Source organism: Mirounga angustirostris, unplaced genomic scaffold (assembly GCF_029215605.1).
Source record: "Mirounga angustirostris isolate CCGP_5_RB_7025 unplaced genomic scaffold, mMirAng1.0.hap1 SCAF_14, whole genome shotgun sequence".
Taxonomy (NCBI): domain Eukaryota; kingdom Metazoa; phylum Chordata; class Mammalia; order Carnivora; family Phocidae; genus Mirounga; species Mirounga angustirostris.
The window spans coordinates 82304804-82325688 of NW_026991722.1; the positions used below are offsets into that span (position 1 = coordinate 82304804).

Here is a 20885-nt window from a genome sequence, read left to right on the forward strand (position 1 = left end):
CTCTCTTTCTCAAATGAATAAAATCTTTTTTAAAATGTAATTCTTCTTCTTTACAAAAGGTATTAATAGGTCATTGGATTTAAGCCTATGTTGATGGAGATACACATTATATCTGAGAACATAGCAGAGTGCCAGGCATACTGTAGGTGCACAATAAATATTTGCCGAACAGATGTATAGAAAGTGACTCTTGAAAAGAGAGCACCTAGCATAATTAAGGCCATGGAGAAATTACTTGATGTTTGAGTTAAATGAAGAGGCTTTAAAAGTGGAGATTGTTCTGTCTGAAAAATATGTTAATGAGTGCCTTGTATTAATATTTTCTGATACAGTATTATGAAATCATCTCATCCCCCATACCCACCACATTCAATAATGACAAATCAGAAGTCATATATTAAAATCTACTGTTCATTGCCAAAAACTATAAAGAAAAACAAGAAAATCTTTTCCCTTGTATTTTTAAAAATAAATCAGCCTGTGCTTGAAGTCACATTAGGGCACATTCCACATAGTGGCAAGGGCTATGCAAGCAAGTTCTGGAGTGTTTCCTGCCCGCCCCCCATCCCCAATTATAAGATAGATGGTAGAACAAGGTTTTCAGAAACAGCTATTTTGGGGCGCCTGGGTGGCTCAGTCATTAAGCGTCTGCCTTCGGCTCAGGTCATGGTCCCAGGGTCCTGGGATTGAGCCCCACATCGGGCTCCCTGCTCAGCGGGAAGCCTGCTTCTCCCTCTCCCACTCCCCCTGCTTGTGTTCCCTCTCTCGCTGTGTCTCTCTCTGTCAAATAAATAAATAAAATCTTTAAAAAAAAAAAAAAGAAACAGCTATTTTAAGAGCTTTAGTTACTCGCTCTCCTATAAATTCTCTCTTTTCTTTAATTCTGACAGTCATTAGAAGCTTTTTGGGGAAAATTGTATTGCCTACAAATTAAAAAAATAAAAACAAAAAAACAAGGAAAGGAGAATCAACTGGGTTTGTCCTCTGCCCTCCTTATCTCTAACATGTTCCATTGAGCTCCATCTACCCCATTCCCACCCTTACATTTTTCAGCATACCACACAAACATTAATATTACAAATAGAAAAGATTTTCTAATTTTGGTATAGTGTTTATTGCCTGCCTTCCCCACTGGAACACGAGCTCCATGAAGGGGAAGACTATGGCTGTGTTCACCATTACACCCCTAACACCTGGATGTCCTTAGTCAATGTTTAGTATCTATTCTGTTAAAGGAATGAATGAATAACAAGAACCTTGGATGTGTGATAATTTCTTAAACCTAATGGGCTATTTCGTGCAATGTGCCGCTTTAGGAAACCTAGAGTACCCGATTTAGTCATGAAGAATTGGCACATTAAAAAACAAGTACGACAACAAAAATCTGCCTAGATATAGCTCATAAAACTCCTATGACTTTTAATCATCACTGTGAGTTAGACACTGGTGCTGAGTCGCATGTGGCAGAAGCACAAGATGAATAACAGCCAACAGTGTCATAAAGGACAAAGGCACATAAATAAATATTGTGTAATGATATAATGAATCGGGACTGTGCCTGGAACACAGTGGGCATCCAATATTAAATCAAAAACATTTTCAGCTTCATTCTATCTACCATGATGGCCCGTATCTTAAAAAAAAAAAAAGTACTTAATTAATGCGATACCATGTTCAAACCTAAAAGGAAGACGACCAGAAAAGTGGCCGTCCTCCATTTCCTTAAACTCCGAAGCAACCAATGTGATCACACTTATCCATGGTACAAAGGCAGGACTGCAAAGTAGGTGAAGAGGAGGCTATTTATGTCATTTAGAGGTCAAGGGGTGGGCGTGAAAAGCAGAGATGCATAAATGGAGTGCCGGTAAGTTCTGCCGAAGGGGACACAGTGAGTTTTGTGTGTTCCTGCGGGAAAGTGTCACAGAGGTGATTGAATGTCAAGAGTTGGTTAAAAGGTATCTTGGCGGGCTGGAGTGGGGAAGAGTACCACTTTAGAAAAGCCACAGAGCTGCAGCTCGAGGGAGCCATGGGTAATGAGGCCAGGAAGGAAGCGAAAGTGAAATCTTGGCCGGACCTTGAAGCGGGGGAATCCTGGATCGGATTGACAGAAGGGATTATTAGACAGAGTTTTAGAGCGCTGGGCTGGTGTCAGTGCCAGAGACTGATACCATCGCTGCAGGAGCGGTGGTTGGAAGAGGTCGATGCTAGAAACCTCTAAAGGACAAGTCTACAATAGTCAACATGACAAATTCTACAGTAAGGAAGTGATAATGGAAACAGAGAGGATGTGGATGAACAGGAGGCAGGCTACAGAAAGAAGGGGCAAAATGTGACAACTGACACAACAGCAGAGCTTTTAGGAATTTCAACGACCAACTCTTAGGATGGGAACAGCTCCGAGAGAAAGAGGTTGCAATAGTAGGAAGAGCAAGAGATCCAGGATCAGAGAGATCGTGGGAATGAACCAATAGAATAAGTTAGGGGATAGGCAAATACAACTAGTCACTAAATATACGTAAATAATTCAGCCCATCAAAACAGATTTCTATTCCCCAGAGCCCCAGGCAAGTCCCCTACTTTCTCCCCTCTGGGTAGGAAGTGGTCAGGTATAGCTCCTCCAAACAAAATGTTGTGTAAGAAATACAAAAAGAAGACAGACTAGATCCAGTTTCCAAGAGACTTAAGTAAATAAAATATTCTCCCAAGTCTTTGCTTCCCAAAAGAGTCATAAAGAGACTTTAAGGTAATGCTGATTTGGCCAGTGGTCAATTTTTACAACGGTGTCTTCAAAGGAGATGAATAAGGAAGTTAGCATTACTCAAGTATGCTTCAATCAATCAGTCTCAAGGACGCTAGGGTCTAGCTGCCAACGGCTAAGCAGATTCCCTCTCTGGTGGCAGATTCAAATTCTTGATGAGTTGTGTGCTCTGTCTGAACCTCACCATTCTCAAAAGCCATGTTCCTACCAGGCTGCTTAGCATCAAGTCTTTGGTAAACGATGGACATTTTTCCACAGATTTATACTTTGAGAGATGCTTTCTCTCAATTCTGCATCATACTTGAACCAGACTTCTAATACTGTAGCTTTACTTTGTCCCCCACCCTCTGGGTCTGGGTACTCGGCATACCTGCAAAACACACACGGGCTGGAAACGCTCCAAAGAGAGAATCCTTTCAAACCTCAACTAGTCATGACTGCATTTTCCTGCCAGGTTGGGTCTAGATCTAACCAGTGTGGGGCCCAGGTGGACGCCCCCAGAACATACTTCAAGGATAGTGAAGGAGCTAGTTCCTCTGCTTGCATTCCCTAGGACCGGATCACTTTAGCACGTACCTACTGCAGTAGGTATCTCTAAGCAGGATTTCTCAACTGTGGCACCAGTGACATGTGGGAGGGGAGAGTACTTCGCTGGTGGGGGCTGCCATGTGTCTTGTAGGGCATTTAGCAGTATCGCTGACCTCTACCCACCAGATGCCATCAGTACCTCAAGTCATGACAACCAAAAATGTCTCCAGACGTTGCTAAATGTCCCATGGGGGGCAAAATCACCCCCAGTTGAGAACCAATGCTCTAACAGGTAAGGACTTCTAAAATACTGTTACCACAATACCTTCATCACACCCAACAAAATTAACAGTAACTCCGTAACATTATCTAACACCATATTTGTGTTTGATTTCTCCAGTTGTCCCAAAAATGTCTCTTTACAGTTGGTTTCATTTCAGTCAGGATCCAAGCAAGGTTTACAAACTGATTTGGCTGGTGTGTCTCTTAATCTGTAACAATGACTTTATTTTAAAGTCATTTATTGGTCTAAGAAACTGGATCACATGTCTGTAGAATTTCCCAAATTCTGAACTTGGATGAATGCATCCTTGTTGACATCATTTAACATGTTTCTCTGTCCCCCATGCTTCCTATTAACTGGCAGTTCAATTGAGGGCCTTCCTTAGATTCATATTCAATTCTTTTGGCAAGAATACTTCCCAGTATTCTGGATGTGTTGTCTACTTAATGCATGACATTAGAAGGCACACAATGTCTGCTTGTCTCCCATCTTGTGATGTTCACAATGATCCATGGGTTCCATTGACATCAACCTGATCCCCCCAATCTTTCACTTAAAGGTTTACAACCATTGATGAGCATTGCCTATAGCCATTATTTCATTAAGGGCTGCAAAATGATGGTTTTCTCATTTCACCATTCCTTCTACATGTATTAGCACATCAACAATTTGGTTACCCTGAAATATAGTTCAAATAGGAAGGCAGGTCAAATGCTTGGTTCTTTCCCTATATTTAGCAACAATCAGAGTAATGACTTGGGGGCCCTGAGCAACTGCCAGAAGTGACCAGTGAGATTTCTTTTTGAGTTATCATTAAGAACTCATAAATTATTACATATTTGTTGTGTTTCAAGTCACTACAGTCTTTTTGGTGTTCATATTGTCCCATCTTCGGCAAGGAGAAGCCCCTCTACTAGATATTCTTGGCAGAAAAGCCAAACCAGAATCTATTTTTATCTTTTGGAGCTACCTTCCAGTTTACAGGAGCCAGAAGAACAAGTACCATCATCATCCCTTACGGAGGAAGCAAAGAGACAAATGTGGGGGTATTCTGTAAGCCAATGATCTAACTTCTTCATCAAGCCAATGGCATAGAAAAAAAATGATATACATGTATATATGTGCATATATACGTCTGTGTGTGTGTGTGTGTGTGTATATATATATATATATATATATATATATATACACGTATTTTTCATTAAAAAAATTTAAATTTATCTCCATAGCTGACTATATCCCAAGATATGAGTGACTTTGAATCCAACTGCTGGGAGCATTGGCAGAATGTGGAGGAACTGGATCTCTCATTCATTGCTGGTGAAAATATAAAACGGTACAACCACTCTGAAAAAGGTTGGCAATCTCTTAAAAAGTGAAGCATACCTCTATCATATGATCCAGCCATTCCACTCCTAGATACTTACCCAAGAGAAATGAATGTGTATGTCTGCAGGCTTGTACACAAATGTTCACAGAAGCTTTATTTCAAATAGCCAAAAACTGGAAACAACCACAACCATCAGCAGAGGACTGGATAAACAAACTGTGGTATATCCCTACAATGAACTACTACTTAGCAGTAAAAAGGAACAGACTATGACACATGCCACAACACAGGGAGAATCTCAGAATGATTATGCTGAATGAAAGAAGCTGGACAAAATAAGTACACCGTGCAGGACTCAATTTATATAAAGTTTAGAAAATAAAGCTAAACTACAGTGACAAAAGGCAGATCAGTCATTGCCCGGGGACAAAGGATGGAATGGGGAGGGGTGTGAGGAAAGGGTTTCAAAGGGGCATGAAGAAACTTCTGGGGATGATGGCCATGTTCATGCTCTTGAGTGTCATGATGGTTTCATGGGTATATACATATTTCAAAACTTAAACCGTATGCTTAAAATACATGCGCTTATTGTATGTCTATTATTCCTCAATAAAGCTCTTTCCAACCATTGGGAAGGGCAAATATTTTGGCCCCAATCCTTTCCTGGTCTGAGGAGCTTCCAGTCAGGCTCCTTCAGCCCATGAGGCAGAAGTGCTACACAAACACATCCAGCCTCACCCCTCTGCTCACTCCTCCCCCAAGAAGAGGGAACTAATGTGACTCATCAGGCTGGACATCACCGGGCTATGTTTTATTGGAAGGCAGGGTTACTGTGCCCGGAAAGCAAAGAACCAAGCTTAACACTTCCTGTTTCACTCAGCCAACTGACCGCTTTTGTCCTCCTTCTTTCCCTCAGTCCCACCGTGACAAGCCCTCTCTGTCCATGAGGGAAGGCCTTCCATTCTTCTCTGGGAGGGTGGGTAAATGTCCAGGAGCAGGTCAAGCGTTATTGAGTATTTGCCTCACCAAGAATAAAGTAGATATTTTCATCCCCATCTATGTGTTGGGGATGTGTGTGTCCTTTGCTTGTCAGAAGTTTGAAGGACAGGAAGAGTGGGTCTTACACCCCAACCTGCCAATGCTGTACGATGAACCCAATCCTTTTCTTTCCATCACTAGGGAGCAACAGAGTTGGTCACATTTATTTTCTCTGAAGTGAGACGCTGAAAATCGTTTGCAAACCCCTGGTTGTGAACCACCTGGACCTCCTACTCTTTGTCCTTTGGCTTCTTAACCTCTTTTGACTCCTGCCAGCCACCTTCTTAGTCCTATCCAAACTTCACACCCATAAAATGAGCGTAAATGCAATCACCACACTTCATAAAACTGACTTGGAAGTTGGCTGCTGAATATAGTCCCAGATGTTTTATGTAATTTTGAATCTTTGGCCAAATAGTTTCCATGTTTGCTTGGTTGTCAATGTTTTTGGGCAAGTGAGAATTTAAGGGTCGAGGACTCCAATTTATGGGCTTTCTAGAAAAACCTTTCCCCAAGGAAAGGCATTAATTTACCTCATCTAGAACCGATTTTACTAAACTGAAATTTAACGTTGCACTGTTGGCTTGCACTAAGAGGCACGATAAGAAGCAGTTATGGGGAGGTACAAGGGGGTACCTCAGTCAATTGAGCATCTGATTCTTGATTTCTGCTCAGGTTATGATCTCAGAGTTGTGGGATCAAGCCCCATGTCAAGCTCCACACTCAGCAGGAAGTTTGCTTGAGATTCTCTCCCTCTCCCTCTGCCCCTCCCCCCTGCTCTCTCTCTCTAAAATAAGTAAATAAATCTTTTAAAAAAAAAGAAGTAGCAGTCATAGGGAAATCCCCAGAGCACATATGGGAGGAATGAGGTCCACAGTGTCACAAGGAGGTCTCATTTTGGGGAATCCAATGATGAAATTCCTCAGGGCTCAGTATCCAGAAAATCAAGTCTTTTCTGAGCAAACCATTCTGGGTTTTTCTCTCATGGGACTGAGGCTCTCATACAGTTGACCTTTGAACATGGATTTGAACTGTGGGGGTCTACTTACACATGATTTTTTTTCGATAATTCAGCACAGTACTGTAAATGTTTCCCTTCCTAACAATGTTCTTAATGACATTTTCTTTTCTCTAGCTTACTTTATTGTAAGAATATAGAATGTAATACATATAATATACAACATATGTCAATTGACTGTTTACATCATCAGTAAGGCTTCGCTCAATAGTAGGCTGTTAGAAGTTTTGGGGAAGTCAAAAGTTATGCACAGATTTTTGACTATGCAGAAGTAACCCCCATGTTAGTCAAGGGTCAACTGTCACTGTTCATATTTTCCTTTTTGCTTTGGCCACTAGGAGGCTTAGAGTCCCAAATCTGTCCTCGTCCAGCAACTTGACCAGAACTTCTTTGTTTTTACCTTTAACCCTGACTTATATTTCTTTACTGGGATACCCCCTTCAACCAGATTCCTACATTTATTTATTTTTATCCTTTTGATATTGCAATTATCTCTAAAATAAGCCATCTCAATTTATCTTGGAATAAAATGAAATACTGCATATTTTTAACATCTCTGGATGTAGCTTCTAAATTCAGACTACAGCAGGGAAATCCCATAATCCTAATTTATAAGCATTTAGCTCTTCTTAGCCTATTTTCTCCTATCAATAACTGACTTTCTAAAAACAGAACAATCCCCAAGAGACACATAAATACTTGCCTGTATAGCCCATAAGCCTGTAATAGCTACTGACTGCATGTCTTCATTATTCCTTGTTTATGTTGGAGTGGGGGGGGGGGCGCCCCACATGCTCCTGGGCTAGTAAGTTGAATTCCTGCCATCACTACTACAGCATCCCGCCTCTTTCTACCTTCCTCTCTCTCATGCTGATCCCCCAACATCCCAGCTCCCCTTCCACACTTCCTCGTGCCCCTGAAGTCACTAGGTGGCTGTCCAACAGGGAGATACACTTCAGGGCCAACCAAGGCAAACACAGAAGCACATCTACCAACCTCCACGAACTAGCTTAGAAAACAAAGCATGGACAGACACCTGTTCAAATGATAGGAACCCAAAATAAGCAGTCCTGAAAAAGGTCCGAAACAAGCCAACACACACACACACACACACACACACACGCTTCACAAGCCATTGAGATGCTATTCTAAAAGCAGAACGCTAAAATAAACAAATGAAGTACTCATGTTAAAACCATAAGGGGTTTTCATTTGTAAAGAAGAGAACACTGCTCATTAGAAATCAATGCCAGAGTGGCCAATTCAAAGGATAAATATGGCAGGGCTTACAAAGATTTCTTCATTTATATCAATGATGCAGGAAAATCACCTGACAATAAAAACTCCTGATTTCTTGGGAGGCAGTATAACGTCGTAAAGAGTATAGGCCATACTGGTGTTTATGTTGGTGTAGAATATTCTGGAAAGTTATATAAGAAACTGACAATAGTGGATCACTTTAGGGAGAGGCCCTGGGCATAGGGTGAGAAAGAGACAATTTTCACTGTTTAACCTTCTGTGTCATTTCAATTTTTTTTTTTTTTTTAAACCATGGACTATACTAACTTTTCAAATAAATAAAAGCAAAGAGAACCTGGAGTCAGAGAGAACTGCATTTGACTTCTGCCACTGCCAAGTACTGGCTCCGGGACCTTTGCCAAGTGGCTTCATCTCCTTAGGCCTCAATATCCTCACCTGTACTGTGGGACTAATCATAGCACCCATATCACAGAGGTGTAGTGAGCAAATGGGACAATAATACGCATAATGTGCTTTGCAGAGCCCCTGGAACATAGTAGGTGCTCAAAAAATGGCATGGCAATATAATACACAGCTAACAAGTTAATGAAGAAAACTTAATCCATCCTTAACTGAAACTAAATATGGGACAATAGTAAGCCGGGGGCGGGGCAGGGATGGACAGTGGAAGGCATATAAACGCCTTCTTACAACCACCTATTTGCTATCAGCGGGTGGAGATTAAGGTAAGCCACCATCTTGAAAGACAGGAAGGTTGTAAAGCTCATCTGAGAAAAAAGCTTTAAATTCCTCAAAAGCAGAGCCTAAAATCCAGCATTTCTAAGCATTTCCATCCACCTATGGAAGTTTTCAGCCAAAAAGCAGTCTCCCCTTATCCCGAGCCCAGAGAACAAAATGAGGAAGAAGGGCCCTACAAAGATGAGCAAGAAATTCTGAGGCTGACAGGATAAATTTTCTCCTCTTCCAGGGCTTCGCAAATGCTAATATGCACAGGAACCTTATTTCTGGGGATCTTATTCAAGTGCAGTTTCTGACTCAGCAGGTCTAGGGGGGCCCGAGTCTCTGCATCTCTAACAAGCTCCCAGGTGATGTCGGGGATGTCAATGCTGCTGGTCCACAGACTGCACTCTGCGCAACAAGGTCCTACTGACCCCAAACTATCATTCCATGACTTGTTAGCAACGGCAGTCTCGAGTGATTCTGATGACTGCAATATTTTCTCTCCTGGTAATAACCAGGCTAATTCTAAATCAATGGTTCTCCATCGGGGGCAGATGTGGCACCAACAGACACTGAGCAATGGCCGGAGACATATTTGGTTGTCACAATCTGCACGGGGGTGGGTGCTGCTGGTATCTATGGGTAAAGGCCGGGGTGCTGCTAAATATCCTGCAATTCACACATAAGCTTGCACCACAAAGAATGATCCGGTCCCACATGTCAACAGTGCCGTGGTTGAGAAACCCTGTTCTAATAAACAGAAAATATGAATCAAGTCCTGTCAATTCATCTCAAGACTATATAAACCCCAAATGTGGAAGTGGGTCTTCAATCCAACATTGTCCTTTCTCAGGCTAGGTCTGAGGCCTGGGGAGGGTAACAGATTAGAGGAAAGAATGGGATGCTGTATGTGGGGAAAGAGTCACCAGGTCATAGTCCATATTTTGCTTATAATCAAGCCTCTGTGGGGGCATGTGGGTGGCTCAGTCAGTTAAGCGTCTGACTCTTGATTTCAGCTCAGGTCATGATCTTAGGGTTATGAGATCAAGTCCTACAACAGGCTCCACGCTCAGCAGGGAGTCTGCTTGAGATTCTCTCTCCCTCTCAGTCTGCCCCTCCCCCGACTCATGCATATAAACACTCTCTCTCAAATAAATAAATAAATCTTTAAAAAAAAAAAAATCAAGCATATGTGGTTCAGTAAGCCAGTGAGTGACCTACTAAGCATTAACTTTTCTATGATTTTGAGCAATTTAACAGGAACAAAGCTCTATGTAAGCAGAGGACCCAAAGTTTAGACTGTAAGTTCCCTGAAGGCAGGGCTATATCCAAATTTGCCCATCAAGAGAGCTACAACTAATTTAGCACAATGAGGAGGTAGATATTCAAACATCATGAGGAATTCAAAAATTACTGTGATTCCATATGCACTAAACAGACGTAGAGATTAAACCACTCGCAAATGTGACGTGGTTCTTTGTCATCACCACAAATATTATTACTAACAATGATCTATGCTAAGGCATGCATGGTTTTGTAGAAAGAGCATGGGCGCTAGAATCATGCAGACCTCGACCCAAATCCGATTCTCTCACTCATGTGTTATGTGACCTGAGACAAGTGAGAATAGTGTCCACATCTGTAAAATGGGTATAGTAATCCTGACCTCTGACAGAATTGTTTTCAAGTAATAGAGTGTGCTGTATTTAAACACCTACTGGTTGGCACACAACAGGGGCTACCTAACCAATATTTCCTACCATATTAAGGACCAGAGTAGATGCCCAGTGAGTTACATGGTGCTTATTTCTGCATACAACAATATGTAAGGAGCTCACATGAGGTTACAGAGCCACAAAATCCCTTTCCTTTCAACCAAAGGCCATCATCCCCTAAATTTATTGAGCAACCATGAGGCCATTCGGGGCCTGGTAGTGCACAATGATCATCAATGACAAAAAGGAGACCTATCAGCAGGGGAATACCTCAGTGTTCATCAGCACGAGAGCACCCCCAGGTCACTCACTACCAGTGGAAGTGAAATGTCCTCTCTGCTAACAAACGCTAAGGACCTGAAAACTCACAATAATTTTGCAAGAAACGTGTCTTTCTGAGAATAGTGAAAGGAACACAAATCAGGAGAAGCAGCCTGTGTCATAAGTAACAGACAATGCAAGTTCTCTAGAGCATTCACCACAGACAATCCAGGATACTTCCACAATCCACACTCACGTTCTACATTCCTTACTGTCGGGACATGGTGGTCTTGAATGAAAGGGACAAGCATGCTGGTTCCGTGGACATCACTGTGCCTGTGCAGGGAACATATTTTAACTGATGCAACTAGAAAAGCGCACCAGGCAGCAAAACTTCCCCACTGATAGGAGCAGGTGCGTGATGCCAGGAAATGGAGGCATAACCACAAAGGCATGAATGGAAGAGGCACTCCGATTGGCCTCAGCTCTCCAGAAGCTCAGGAAATCAGACTGGGTACAACCAGACTCTTGCCCAACATCAGAAACATCACTGGGACTGCAGAGCCCAGGGCAGCCAGGATACTTAAGAAGCCTCCTACTGGAACCTGGAAAGCAGCCTTGAAATAATAATAATAAGCAGCTGAAAACACAAGCTGACATCTGATCATGTGAAGCTGGGAATGGAACATCAGGGTAATGGGCACCTGGTGACCTCCATGGGGCAGTAACTCTCCACAAAGCTTTTGACTTGCTGGGAGAATAAGCATTCCGGAACTGGGTCAGGTTCCTGTTTCGCGTGGTGTTGCCCAGAGCAACCCTAAGAGGCTGGACCCAGGAGGACGCAGATGTTCCGTCTGACCTCAGTGTCAAAGCCAAGGCATGTCCTAGTTCCCCCCTCAGCAGCCACTCCCAATTCTGTCATTCAGAAATTTGCCCAGACCCTTCTTAAACTGCATTTATATATCTTGCCAGGACCACCTCTTGAGATAATGAGTTTTAGAAGATTATTACCTGCTGTGTTAAGCAGTACTTCCTTTCACTGGTTACAACAAGAAAAAGAAGAATTAGGGGTGAGGCAGCAGAGAGGCTAATGTTGCTTTCATCAAGGGACAATCTTGTGTGTGGAAAGTGGAAATATTTAATATGCTGGAGCCATAAGGCACTTGAGCAGCAACCATAAACTCAGGAAATCCAATGGCTTCAAGTTTTTTGGTTGAAAAAAATCACTCAAAGTGCATTTATGAAAAATGGGACTGGACAAAGGCATAATTTCTGTTAGAGTTATGTCGTTAGAAAGTAGTTCAAACAGCATGAAGTCCAGCAATGTTTTCAATCACACAACCCTGAGTTGATTGCAAATACACAGGGATTGGAGGTTGGTGAAAAACTGGGAAATCTGCTAGGAAAAATTCAGTGAATACCGTGGCTCTCTGCATAGTCAGGGATGCCATGGAACCTCTAGGAAAAGGCACTACCAGTCCTCAGTGGACATGAAGATCCCACCCACTGGCTGAGCTACACCAAGTATCTCAGCCAGGCAGAGTCCCATTGGATGCAAACACTCTCATTGCAATATGGTATCCTGGACTGATTCCGGGAACAGAACAGAGACACGAGTGGAGAAACTGGTGAAATCAGAATAAAGTCTCAAGTTAAATTAATAGTAATGTGCAAATATTAATCTTAGTTTTTTTTTTATAGAGATGACTCTTTTTTTAAGATTTTATCTATTTATTTGACAGAGAGAGACACAGCGAGAGAGGGAACACAAGCAGGGGGAATGGGAGAGGGAGAAGCAGGCCCCCCACGGAGCAGGGAGCCCGATGCGGGGCCCGATCCCAGGACCCTGGGATCATGACCTGAGCCGAAGGCAGACGCTCAATGACTGAGCCACCCAGGCGCCCCATTAATCTTAGTTTTGACAAATGTGGCATAGTTACATCAGATGTTATAACATTAGGGGAAACTGGGAGAAGAAGGGTATGTGGGAACTCTCTGTACTATCTTTGCAACTTCTCTATAAATCTATTATTATTCCAAAGTAAAAGGTTTATTAAAATTAAAAGAAATTTTTTTAGAGCAAACATATTTCATAACACTTCAGAGCCACTATACTGGGAGTTGGAAGTCCATAAAAACCACCAAGATTTTTTTTTTTTTAAGATTTTATTTATTTATTTGACAGAGACAGAGATAGCGAGAGCAGGAGCACAAGCAAGTGGGAGTGGGAGAAGGAGAAGCAGGCTTCCCGCCGAGCAGGGAGCCTGATGTGGGGCTTGATCCCAGGACCCTGGGATCATGACCTGAGCCGAAGACAGCCGCTTAACCGACTGAGCCACCCAGGCGTCCCAACCACCAAGATTTTTAAGAATCAAGATTTAAGGCAAAGGACATGAAAAGACATTTTTCTAAAGAAGACATACAGATGGCCAGCAAGTATCTGAAAAGGTGCTGAACATCACTCATCATCAGGGAAATGCGAGTCAAAACCACCCTGAGATAACACTTCACACCTGTTAGGATGGCTAGTAACCAAAAGACAAGAGGGGGTGCCTGGGTGGCTCCTTTGGTTGAGCGTCAGACTCTGATCTCAGCTCAGGTCTTAATCTTCGGGGCCATAGATTTGGGCCCTGCACTGGGCACCACGCCCAGGTCTATTTTGGGAGGAAAAAAAAAAAAAAGCCAAGAGACAACAAGTGTTGGCGAGGATGTGGAGTAAAGGGAATCTTTGTACACTGTTGGTAGGAATGAATGTTAACTGTTACAACCAGTACGGAAAACAAAAACTAAACTATTTTTAGTGGCTCAAAAACTAAAAATAGAACTACCACACGATCCAGCAATCCCTCTTCTGGTTGTACACCCAAAGAAAAATGAGATCAGTACCTCGAAGATTTATCTGTGCTCTCATGTTCATAGTAGCATTATTCACAACAACCAAGATATGGAAATAATCTAAGTGCCCATCAGTGATGAGTGGATAAAGAAGTTGTGGTACACACACAGGTACACACACGGTAATATCACTCAGCCTTAAAAAAAAGAAGGAAATCCTGCCATTTGCAACAACATGGATGAACCTGGAGGACATTATGCTAAGAGAAATAACACAGGCACAGAAAGAGAAAAAACTGTATGATCTCACTTTTCTGTGAAATCTAAGAGTTAAATGCATGGAAGCAGAGAGCAGGATGGCTACCAGATTGTGGCGGGGGGGTGGTGCGGGATGCGGAGATAGTGGTCAAAGGGTACAAAGTTGGGTGTTATATAGGATGAATAAGTAAAGCTAATACACAGCATGATGACTATGTTTAATAACTCTGTATTGAACACTGGCAATTTGCTAAGAGAGTAGATTACAGGTGCTCTCAACACAGAAAAGGAAAAAATGATAACTATGTGAGGAGATGGATATGAACATTAGCTTGGCTACAGTAATCATTTCACCATATGTATGTACATCAAATCATCATGTTGTACACCTTATATACAATTTTTACTTTTTTTCAAGTTTTTTTTTAAGATTTTATTTATTTATTTTTGCAAGAGAGAGAGAGAGCACATGCACACTCGAGCACAAGTCGGTGGGGGACGGGCAGAGAAGCAGATTTCACTCCGAGCAGGGAGCCCAATGTGGGGCTCGATCCCAGGACCCTGGGATCGTGACCTGAGCTGAAGGCAGACACTTAACTAACTGACTGAGCCACCCAGGCACCCTACAATTTTTACTTTAAAAAAATAACCTCAGAAAAAAAAAAAGAATCAGGATTCAGGTGGATGAGAATCCCCTAATACAAGATGGCGGGGAGTGAGGGAATGACACATGCGCATGTGTTAAAAATAAGGAAAAACTGGGCACCTAGCTGGCTCAGTCAGTGGAGTGTGAGACTCTTGGTTCTTGGTCTCGGGGTTGTGAGTTCGAGCCCTGCACTGGGTATAGAGATTGCTTAAAAGTAAGTTCTTAAAAAAAATAATAATAAGGAAAAACTAAGTGGGTATGATTTAGGACATGGAAATTTTAAGTAGATAGCCACAGGAGGCAGGGTGAGTCACGTATGGGGGCAGCAAGTGTGAAGATGACCAAGACTGTAGTGACCCATTACAAAGTCATCTCATCCCAAAGAAAACCAGGACCTTCTAAAAGATGGGCTGGGGCGCCTGGCTGGCTCAGTCGTTAAGTGTCTGCCTTCGGCTCAGGTCATGATCCCGGGGTCCTGGGATCGAGCCCCACATCAGGCTCCCTGCTCAGTGGGAAGCCTGCTTCTTCCTCTCCCATTCCCCCTGCTTGTATTCCCTCTCTCGTTGTCTCTCTCTCTGTCAGGTAAATAAATAAAATCTTTAAAAATAAATAAATAAAATAAAAATAAATAAAAGATGGGCCTTGTTTTGTATGTTTGTTTAAAGATTTTATTTATTTTATTTTAGAGAGAGATAGCAGGGAGAGGGGCAGACAGATAGGGAGAGAGAAACCCAAGCAGACTCTGCACGGAGCGCAGAGCCCAATGTGGGGCTCGATCTCCTGACCCCAAGATCAGAACTGAGCCAAAACCAAGAGTCAGACACTTAACCAACTGTGTCAGCCAGTCACCCTTAAAAGATGGGCCTTGTGATGGACAGCATGGGCCACAATCTACACTGACGTGTATCCCCTACGAGCACTATGTAATTTACAGAACAGGAGTTACACTTGTAAGTCCAATAAGCCTAGAGCCTATAAAACAGCCTGGAAGAAAAAGACTAGCACAAAATCTGGGAATTCTGACACCATACCAAAAACAACATCAAGGTGAACCAAAACTCAAAATAAAGTTACTTGGGTAATTCATCACCACTCACTGGCTCACTTGAGTGGAGACAGGTTGTTAAGATATAATCGGCAAGTGCACACAAAGAAAAATTAACTGCTCGTTCAAGGAGACTACAGAGACACAAAGGCAAGGCAAGAAAAGACTGAGTATATGAATAGCATCTATGGGAAACTGTATCAAATCTTTCTAAAAGCGAAAAAAGAAGACAGCCCTGAAAATATACTGTTGATTAAAAGCCCCGAACCTTGGAGATTTGGGGGTTGATGCATGAAGGTTAGAAAAAGTAAGCAATGTCCCTACCAGAAGAAAAAAAAATTGCTAAGAAATATTTACAAAAACGTAGCCTATTTAAATATTTGGGCAGGTTAGAGAAACCATCACAATGGCTTTCAACTGGACAACGCTGGATCTTAACCCAACTCCTACATTACAACGACATGGCTCCAGCTAGAAGCCTGGTGCTGACACCTTAGAAATGGATTCCACTCCCCACTTCCCCTCATCACCGAGGATAAAACACTCACACAGACCAACTGCTTTCCTACTGGCTCTCCTCTGTGCTAATCACTGGGTCACATTCAATCAACAACACATCCAAAAATAAAAAAATCACCAATTTGTAAAAAACCAAGCATTTTGGTTTTTGTTGATAATAAATCAGGTCTCTGTTTTTAATGAATTCCCTTTGCACTAATTGATCCCAGAGTGACGTATGTATGAATGAATGACTCCACTGTGCATCTATGTGATAGATTTTACAAGCTTGTGAACAAAGACAAATATTCTAGAGGAGAACAAACGAACCCAGAGAGACATTTACGGTTTCTGTGCAGGCTTGGCCATTCGCAGAGCAACGTGGCGCTTTGCCTCATTTCTGAGTCTTTTTTCCTAATCTGTGAAGGATATACCTAGGTCTGCTTTTCCTCTGAGAAGAAACTCTGTCAAAGCAAGTGACAACCCTTGAACTCCACCAATCCGTACCTCTAACTTACTGAGGGATGATGTTCGGAAGGCCACATAAGCCCAGAGTTTGATAAATGACCCTGTTCTGTGCAAACAATTTTAAAGAAGAATTATCACTTACCGACAGCTCTGTCATTAGCCTTTTCTATCCCCTGTAGATAATTAAGGCCCTTATTTATATAATTTATACCACCTCCTGTGGGTCAGAATAATTTCCGATCATTCTCAAGTGTTTACACTTAATTCCAACACCAGAAGTGAAGGACTGTGGCTCTACTTACAGTTACGGATGTTATTCCAGTCAGTTTTAGAGAAGAAAGGGTGGCAGCAAAGGCCTTCAAACTTCAGTCTCTCTTTCTGGCCACACAGCAAACTCTGAATCAGATCAAGTAATTCACCGCTAACTTTGGGGTCATCGGGAAACTTCAAAAACCGCTATTCCAAAATAATAAAATAAAATAAAATAAGCATTTCCTTAGCAGATTCAGCTTCTGATGTTCCAAAGTTAAGGTATTTCTCATATATGCAAGTTTCTCTCTCTCCCTTTTTTTTTCTTTTAAAAGAAGGAAGTTTTGTGCCCTCTTAACTTTGGACCAAAGGCATGTTCCCAAAATAAATGGCCTGTTCACATCAATGGGTCCCGTTCCTTTACAAGGGTTCAATATCCTTCATGATTTGACCCTGCTCCTCTCTGTCTCTTGTAGCTCCACTCCCCATCTCGCTCTTTGCTGTCCAACAATGATGAGCTATTTAAAGCTCCTGAACAAATCATGCTGTTCTCTCTGCCTAGAACGCCCTCCCCATCCCATGCCCCTCTTCCACCCGATCACTGCCCCGCCCCCATGCTCCCTTTGTAATCTACTTCTGCACAAACACAGTGCACTGTGATTTCTATGTGATAACAGGGAGAGAAGGCAGAGAGAGCCTTCTCCTTGCTCATCACTGTAAACCCAGTACCTAACCGGGCCAAGCGCAATTCACTCATTACTGATCGAGCAGACTGAAATGAAGGAGATAAATTGGCTCCAAAAATCATCTAAGGGGAAACTTTCACTCCAGAGGAGACTCAAGAATAACAAGTAATATATGTATGTATTAAGCATATGAAATATGTATCATACATATGAAAATATGTACTAAGCATTCCAGAAAGATGAGATTGAATGAGTTAGAAAAACCTGTGAAGTTTCTCCTTTTTCCTTTCGGTTGAAACTAAAACATACATATTTATCATATCCTTAAGAAATGGGTTTAACATACTGGAATGTACAGTTATTAGAAAATGGTTTTAATTCTACTCCATATATATTGCCATAATTCTAATTCCTAGCCCCATTCGATTTTACTATCATATTCGACAGCTAGGAGTACTGAGAAAGAGCCCAGCAGAATATCTATCAAAGGAAAGGACTCAAAGCCAGACATCCTAGGCAAGTTACTTAACCATTTTGGGATTTGGTTTCCTCATCTGCAAAAGAAAAAGAATATCGACCTCTCACATTGTTTGAGGGTTAGCCAAGTTAATGAACTGTATTTCAAGTCTAAGACTCAGTTATTCCTACAACAGCACTAAAATCAAAATGCATTTTATAATCAATGACATATGATAGATTAATTGGCAAGAGTTTTTCTTTTTTAGCAGGACCTAAAATAATGGCACAAGCTTACAATGACTGGCAGCTGCGAGTCAATGAAACACAATTACTAAAGCGTCTAGAGCAGTTTTTAGCACGAGGTGCTTTATTAAGTATTTGCTATTGGCATTATCCAGGCACTGCTGATTTACATCACAAATGTTCACTCGCACATTTTTAAATGACAGCTCTCCGTATTACTTCAGAACCTACGACCAGCTCTTTACCTGGAAATTCATGATGTTACTGAAGGTTCTGGCTGAGGTTCCCTCGGTGAACGGGGACCTTCCATAAACCATTTCATAGGCGACCACTCCCACCGACCACCAGTCACAGTCGAGACTGTAGGCGCCTTTCCCATCCCCATTCATCACGGTCAACACTTCAGGGGCCATGTAATCTGGAGTCCCAATCGGGAGTTTGGCGTTCACCTGGAAACCCATAAATAAAATGAACACAGCAAACTTTCAATTATTCTCAAATAGATTGCCAACAGCCACATTTCAGACATGAGTTGATTTGCCACTGATTACTATTCTCCCAGGCACTTAAACCTTCTGTCAAGTGGCACGCTGTCAGGAAATGCAAACGATTTACTAATTAAAAAAAAAAAAAAGTACATAATATAATCCAAAGGCAAAAGGGCAAGAGTTGTTGATGATATACACCCTTTGGTTACACAAATAAGAGTTGGGTATATAACTAGAACAGAAGATGTCTTTCCTGATACATGTTACACAGAACTTCTCTTATGAAAACAGCAAAATGATAATAAATCCTGAAGATGAATCTATAAGATCTACCCATTATTGAAAACCTGGCAGCTAGCTGGGGCAAAACAATATTGCAAACTCGTTGTATCTCAAGTTTAAATATCTAGAGTCAACATTCCTACTTTGAACCACCCACAGGGAAAGACATGATAAATATCTTCCACCAGAGGTCCAATGTTAATGAGTTCATTTTCCTCACCCCCAACTCCTGGTCCTGTGGTTCCCTCCCCACTGTTCAGAAATCCAGAGCCCTCCAATCCAATGGCACTCAAGCACCTGACCTTGGCAAAGAAAGGCTAGGACAATGTAGTAGGTCTTTTTGTAAAGCTAAATATATCCCATTTGAAGAACTGTCCTTTTAAGAATTTGTCCTTCTGTTTTAGTGTTTATACGTCCTTTGTTTCTCGAAATGATGCTGATGAAAGGTTTTCTGCCCCCCTCCCACCCCACTCCTTCCTAGACAACAGAGTAAGCTGGCAACCCTTTCAGCCTTGAAAATTGTTTTGAAGTCTTATTGATCCATGAAATTTAAAGGCTAAGGATCACCTCTCTGACTTCTTCCCCATCAAAACAGAAAGGGCCTGATGTTAGTCATATCTGTGTTAACCAATAATCCTACAGTTGTCCAGTAATCCTGCCTTTAAAAAGGCTTCTCTCACGTGAGCAGTTACATGGGCACAAAAGAATCTTCTCCCCATTAAAGGATGTTGAGTGCCCCTGAGAGACGTTAGAGATTTTATAGATATGGCACGCATCTTTAAGGCTGGGCTTTATATCCCTTCCCTAGGGATGGAGACTCAAGCTCTTCAAGCCTGTAACTTTAATCTTTAATCCATCCCTCTGCCCCACAGATCCACAGTTGTAGGAAACAGACCCATTCTCCCTTCTCCTTCTCTTTTCACCCCTTCTCTCAAGCCCACCATAGGTTTTTCCAAACCCTAAATCTGGACAACAGTGTGATACTGGTATTCTTGACGCCAGTCATCCATTGCTTTGGGCAACAGAATTTCCACTGAGGGGTGCCTGGCCGACTCAGTGGATCATGCCCCTCTTGATCTCGGGGGTTGTGAATTCAAGCCCCATAGTGGGTGCAGAGATTACTTTAAAATAAAATCTTTACCAAAAAAAAAAGAATTTTCACTGCAAGTACCCACTGGGGAAAGCTAGATGGTCACACTGCCCAAGAAAGCCACAAGCCATTGCTGATAGATAAAAGTGGGGAGAAAGGAGACGATATCTGGTCTAAGACAGGGTACCTTAAACTTGAGAAACTGAAAGCAGCGTAAGTCAAGGGAAAGCCTTGATGCTGGGGAGCCTGCGCTAAGACTTCTATCTTTTAATGTGTGTGTAAATGTTAATGAGCTCAGCATGGGACTAGGATTAAACTATAGGTTTTTGGTAAAAACCCTCCATACTGACAATAATATTTTTTTAAATATGAAAACAAGAGAAGAAAAACTAATGTCATCATTAAATGCTTACCCTTTATGCCTAATTACCTTGCAGAACTATTACTATGCAATCCTCAAATATGCATCTTTGCACTTGTTGGGTTTTATTTTGTCATCACACTAGACTGTTTGGGAACATTCAGTCTCCTTGTTTGCAGTGCACAGGGCTTAGTCACTTGTTCACCAGCAAAGAGTTGAAAGGAACTTGACTGGGTTGTGTTTATCAGCATGACCCAGGCAAGGGGTTTAAGTCATCAATGCCTCATTTTCAGATTCATGATGAGACTTATCCAAGAAAGTCAGATAACTCCCTAATTCCTGCCCCACAACAAGCATGTGATTATA

General features: G+C 42.0%; 1 protein-coding gene across 7 annotated transcripts in view; it reads right to left on the reverse strand.

Moving 5' to 3' along the window:
- Positions 1 to 20885, reverse strand: part of CIT (citron rho-interacting serine/threonine kinase) — a 165061-nt gene that overhangs the window by 106894 nt on the left and 37282 nt on the right. For all 7 annotated transcript variants that reach the window (XM_064578478.1, XM_064578484.1, XM_064578483.1 and 4 more), the window contains exons 8-9: positions 18544 to 18747; positions 16964 to 17117 (exon numbers count right to left, since the gene is read on the reverse strand). In XM_064578478.1, the coding sequence (XP_064434548.1) occupies positions 16964 to 17117; positions 18544 to 18747 (358 nt within the window). The remainder of the gene's footprint in view (positions 1 to 16963; positions 17118 to 18543; positions 18748 to 20885) is intronic.